The 6229-nt window shown below is 35.9% G+C and overlaps 1 protein-coding gene across 1 annotated transcript in view; it reads right to left on the reverse strand.

Moving 5' to 3' along the window:
* lrp1ba (low density lipoprotein receptor-related protein 1Ba) overlaps window positions 1–6229 on the reverse strand; it is a 283055-nt gene that overhangs the window by 36393 nt on the left and 240433 nt on the right. The window contains exons 68-69 of the mRNA XM_016574938.1: window positions 2606–2712; window positions 2365–2512 (exon numbers count right to left, since the gene is read on the reverse strand). Of these exons, the coding sequence (XP_016430424.1) occupies window positions 2365–2512; window positions 2606–2712 (255 nt within the window). The remainder of the gene's footprint in view (window positions 1–2364; window positions 2513–2605; window positions 2713–6229) is intronic.

Genomic DNA, 6229 nt, shown 5'->3' on the forward strand with positions numbered 1-6229 from the left:
TTTTTTTTTTGTAATATTTTAATATAAATATATGACTAATATGGTTAATATTGGAGGCTGTGTTTGTGTACTATAAGAAAACAATTCATATATATTATTAAAATATATTAAATTATAATATATTAAAGTAAATGTTAATGTGATATTGCAAAAAAATATTTAACTATATATTATAGTGTTCAAAGTGCAATACTACATTAACATTTCAAATTATGATAATAAATTGTAATGATTTTAATGAGAAATAATATTTTATGATTATTAAATAAAATTAAATACGATTTTAATGAGAAATAAATAAATATATATAAAAATTAATTCATTCTGATTCCATTTTCATTTATTAAATAAATATATACATACTGACTTAAATTGACTTCAAATTATTGACTTTATTTTGACGGCAACGCTCTGGGGAGAAGTGTAGCTGCTATTGATACCACAGAGGAAGTGAATATTGAAAATCCATCTTGAGTAAGTGGATTTGCCATCTGTTCCTCATGAACAGATGAAAAGCGAGATGAGAGGATGATATTTTGCCTCCTTATAGAAATGCAGTGAAAGCATTACAGGTAGATGTTCTGGGTGCACGTAAATACTTGCCACAGAAAAAGACATACTTCTTTATAGCAACCTCTTTTAAAGCATAAATTGGGCCGGAGTGTTTGCAGATGTACTATACTTGTATCAAGTGTTCTTAAGCAGCAGTTTTAGACTCAAATGAGTCTAACGCTCGCTGAGGGAGGAACAAGCCGTTCCCTGGAACGAAACTCCTTGGGTGACATTTAAATGCAGAAGATGACAAATGTAGGGTCATTTTGCTGTTAGTTTTAAGCGGTAGTAGCTTAGCGGTTATAAATGAAGGCAGCATCGCAGTTTTGAAGTGCTTTCAGCCACATTAATATTAATCGTAGGGTAAAATTCCCCAGACTAGCCTTGAGTTACAGGGAAGGAGCAAAAACATGGAAAGGGAGTGTGAGAGCTTTCTGAATGCATCTCCACGATCAGAATAATTCACTGGTCGTTTGCAAGCGTGGATGGACTCAGGCACCCAGTGCACAGCACACAACACTGAAATATTCAAGACGAGGGCCAAGAAAGACAGGAGGGAGACCTCAACTTAAGGAGAAGCACTTCAAGTCTCTTGGGGTTAAAGTAACAGATGAAGCTGAGGTTCAGAACATGCATTATTCTGAGTCCTTGAGTATTCTTGAGTTCTTTAGCTTTAGATGAATGTTCAATAATAAATATATTATGCAATATAATAATATAAATTTGACAATTTTTTGTATATATATATATATATTTTTTTTTTTATATTTTAATATAAATATATGACTAATATGGTTAATATTGGAGGCTGTGTTTGTGTACTATAAGAAAACAATTCATATATATTATTAAAATATATTAAATTATAATATATTAAATTAAATGTTAATGTGATATTGCAAAAAGATATTTAACTATATATTATAGTGTTCAAAGTGCAATACCACATTAACATTTAAAATTATGATAATAAATTGTAATGATTTTAATGAGAAATAATATTTTATGATTATTAAATAAAATTAAATACGATTTTAATGAGAAATAAATAAATATATATAAAAATTAATTCATTCTGATTAAATTTTCATTTATTAAATAAATATATACATACTGACTTAAATTGACTTCAAATTATTGACTTTATTTTGACGGCAACGCTCTGGGGAGAAGTGTAGCTGCTATTGATACCACAGAGGAAGTGAATATTGAAAATCCATCTTGAGTAAGTGGATTTGCCATCTGTTCCTCAGGAATAGATGAAAAGGGAGATGAAAGGATGATATTTTGCCTCCTTATACAAATGCAGTGAAAGCATTACAGGTAGGTGTTCTGGGTGCACGTAAATACTTGCCACAGAAAAAGACATACTTCTTTATAGCAACCTCTTTTAAAGCATAAATTGGGCCGGAGTGTTTGCAGATGTACTATACTTGTATCAAGTGTTCTTAAGCAGCAGTTTTAGACTCAAATGAGTCTAACGCTCGCTGAGGGAGGAACAAGCCGTTCCCTGGAACGAAACTCCTTGGGTGACATTTAAATGCAGAAGATGACAAATGTAGGGTCATTTTGCTGTTAGTTTTAAGCGGTAGTAGCTTAGCGGTTATAAATGAAGGCAGCATCGCAGGGTTTGAGGCAGTGCAGAGATCTCCAGTCATCATTGTGAAGTTGTAGGCCTGTGATTCCCTATGGATAAAAGGTGTCCGCTCTGTGACATGTGATTATAGGAGTGCCAAGCTAGCTGTCTGGGAACAGCTTTGATCGGTCCTGGATCTGTTTGCATTATTTAAAGAGCTTGTGAAAGCAGCTAACCTGTCATGGCAGTGTTGGCAGGGCTGCAGTTGGCCTCATCTTCCCCGGTTTTACAGTCTTCCTGTCCATCACAGAGCCATTTGACTGAGATACAGAGATGATTCAGGCACTGAAACTGATCCTCGGAGCAGTGGCTCTCACAGCCTCTCTGAAAACAGATGTATGGGATATCAGCACTTTAACAGGTACCAGATGAACAATGTTTAGCAATGGTATGATTGACGAATGTGCTACTTGAAACCTCGTCTGAGTTATCAGTGCAGTCGAAGTCGCCGTCGCAACGGAAGCGCGAGGAGATGCACTCTCCGTTGGCACAAATGAAATTTTTTGAGTTGCATGTTACTGGCTCTGAAAAGAGAAGAGAGAGAAATACATGGATGGATTCAGAATTTGGGCTTTTACTACCGAAAGCAAGGACTGTGAAAGCAGAATAAACTTTTGGCAGCAGTAAAACAAACAAATGGCTAAACAGCATTTTTTTGTATGGTTATGAACAGAAAAACACATCCAAATTTCCTGAGTAAGATTTGCCAGCAAGCCTAAGAAATGCAATGGAGAAAATGTGAAAATGAGAGCAAGTAAATAAGAAAAAGACCAAAACGGCAAACGAACAGACAGAAAATAAAGATGTATTTAAAAAAAAGAAAGAAAAAAAAGACAAACATGTGAATAAATGAAAACTAACAAAATAAAGACAGGCAGACAGAAAGAACAAAAGACAGAAAAAAGTGAATGTATGAAATAACAGAAAATCAGAATACAGAAACAAACAAAAGGAACAAGCAAAACAAGCGAACAAATGAATTACAGAAAAACAGAACAATAAATGAGCAAGCAAACAAAAAGAGAGAAAAACAAAAAAAATGAAAAACAAACAAACAATTGAAAGATTAAAGAAAAAATGACAAACAAGTAAATAAAATAAAAAAACAAAGGAAAGAAAGATGGACAGACAGACAGATAAAATGAGCAAAAAACAGAATTAAAGACAAAGAACGAGTGACGAAAAGAAGAAGAAAAACAGAACAAACAAATAGTCAAACAAATTAAACAAAAATCTGGAAAATAAAAGTGAAAGAGAAAACAAATGAAAGACGGACTGACTTAAAGGAGAGATCAAAAGAAGAAAGAAATGAACAAACAAACAATAAGAAACAAACAAAGAATACAAAACAGACAGAATAAACAAGCAAAAAAAAATACACATAACTAAGAAAAAAAGAAAAATAAATAAATGAAAGATTAAAGAAAGAAAAATCCAGACAGCATAAACAAACGAAAGATACAAAAAAGAAAGAAACAAACTAATGAAAGAACAAAAGGTACTGGTAGAATGAACAAAGATAAAAAGAAACAAATGAAAGAAAGACAGAATGAATGAACAGACAAAAACACACAAAACTAAACGAACAAACAAATGAAAAATTAAGAAAGGATAATACAGACAGAATGAACAAATGAAAGATACAAAAAAGAAAGAAACAAGCAAGCAAATGAAAGATAAAACGATGGAAGATACAGACAAAATGAACAAACGAAGAGATTAAAAGTAAGAAAGATACAAAGAAACAGGTAAGAAAGAAAGAATGAACAGAGGGAGCACAGATCTCCTTGATCACAATAACTGAGCGCTGCTGTGCCTCTAACTCTATTATCAGTCTCTCTGCATCCAGCTCCAGCGCTCCACTGATTATCTGCCCTGACATCACGACCCGATGAGAGCCTTTCTATCCTCCTAGTGATGTTTCTGTGTGAGGCTCCCAAGGTGAATCCAACAGAGGAAAAGAAATCGAACCTCTGTCTGGTTTCCCTCCCACTCAGCAAGTAAGCAAATACACCAGGATATTACAGCAGGACGCACACACATTTCAGAGTGGGAATTCATCTCTAGATTAATAGGTGACCATATACAGGTCATATTTTCTCTCTTATCAGAGCAAAATCATGCAAAAATAGATCCTTTTGTACACAAAAAGACACTTTCTGCTAGTTGAAAGGTAAGCTCGAGTCTAACAAATGCTCTTCAGTAGCCTGTGTTTGTTAAGATTGTTAAAAACGGGCTTTAGGGAAACGCTGCACATTGATACTGAATACATAACGTGTTTGTATTAGTGTCTGCTGTGAGGGATCCGTGAGCTCGCTTTTAATTGAAAGAGATGGAGAGATTGATAGCGAAAGAATGAGAGAGAGGAAAAAAGAGGTAGGGAGACTGAGAGGAGCATAAACTGAATGTGAAATTCAACTGCACACAAACTAACAGCTCATAAAATCTACAAGTCTGACGTGACAGCTGGAGAAACCTTCAACAAGACTCTGTTGATCTTTAGTAAATAATGCTGAGCCAACAGCTGATTTAAACTGGCACTGATTTGTTTTGAGTAAGTTGAGTACCCTCAAAAGTTTTGAACAAATAGCAACTAGTAGGTTTGAGCACAACTTCAAGGGAAAGGAAGGACAAAGGAAGGGAAGTGGAAAAGAAGGACAGGATAGGAAATAAAAGGGAAAGGGAAGGAGAAAGACAAAGAACAGGAGGACCAGGAGGAAGGAAAGAATTGGCAAACGAACAAAAGACAAACACAACAACAAACTGCACAAGCACAAGACAGACAGACAAAACGAGTGAATGAACTGCCAGACGAATGAAAGAAACAGATGTTAAAACACAGACAGAACCAACCAACAAAAGACAGAAAATCAAAGAACTAACAATTGATTTAACTAAAGATGTAGTGAGGTCCCTTGTAAGACCGTAAATTAATTTAAGAAAGTGACATGGCCCCTTTAAGAGCGTTTCTTAGTAGGCGGAAGTGTGCACGCTAGTAAATTGCCATGTGCTTTATAAGACGGAAAGGAGCGGTGGTTTGTGATAGCGAAAGAATGAGAGAGAGGAAAAAGAGGTAGGGAGACTGAGAGGAGCATAAACTGAATGTGAAATTCAATTGCACACAAACTAACAGCTCATAAAATCTACAAGTCTGACGTGACAGCTGGAGAAACCTTCAACAAGACTCTGTTGATCTTTAGTAAATAATGCTGAGCCAACAGCTGATTTAAACTGGCACTGATTTGTTTTGAGTAAGTTGAGTACCCTCAAAAGTTTTGAACAAATAGCAACTAGTAGGTTTGAGCACAACTTCAAGGGAAAGGAAGGACAAAGGAAGGGAAGTGGAAAAGAAGGACAGGATAGGAAATAAAAGGGAAAGGGAAGGAGAAAGACAAAGAACAGGAGGACCAGGAGGAAGGAAAGAATTGGCAAACGAACAAAAGACAAACACAACAACAAACTGCACAAGCACAAGACAGACAGACAAAACGAGTGAATGAACTGCCAGACGAATGAAAGAAACAGATGTTAAAACACAGACAGAACCAACCAACAAAAGACAGAAAATCAAAGAACTAACAATTGATTTAACTAAAGATGTAGTGAGGTCCCTTGTAAGACCGTAAATTAATTTAAGAAAGTGACATGGCCCCTTTAAGAGCGTTTCTTAGTAGGCGGAAGTGTGCACGCTAGTAAATTGCCATGTGCTTTATAAGACGGAAAGGAGCGGTGGTTTGGAAGGGTTATAAACTTTATTCCCTACTGAGACTTAGGTTTCCCATTCGAATAAGGCTGTTTTCCCCACACTTCTGTGCGGGTGCGGGGTATTAAATGCAGAGTAAGGGATTTCTGGTAGCCAATGTTGATATTTGAAATCACCAAAACAAACACGCCCCTACCCCAAAAGGGTCTTGCCCCTATTTTGATAGCTCCGCCCCACATATACGTACGCAACCCAGGCAACGATTAGTTCTGTGAAACAAAGCAAAACCAATGTTACACCGTGTCTACGGACGTGAGCAGCGCGGCGCAACAAATCCC

This window comes from Sinocyclocheilus rhinocerous, unplaced genomic scaffold (genome assembly GCF_001515625.1).
Source record: "Sinocyclocheilus rhinocerous isolate Xijiao unplaced genomic scaffold, SAMN03320098_v1.1 scaffold2578, whole genome shotgun sequence".
Lineage (NCBI taxonomy): Eukaryota > Metazoa > Chordata > Actinopteri > Cypriniformes > Cyprinidae > Sinocyclocheilus > Sinocyclocheilus rhinocerous.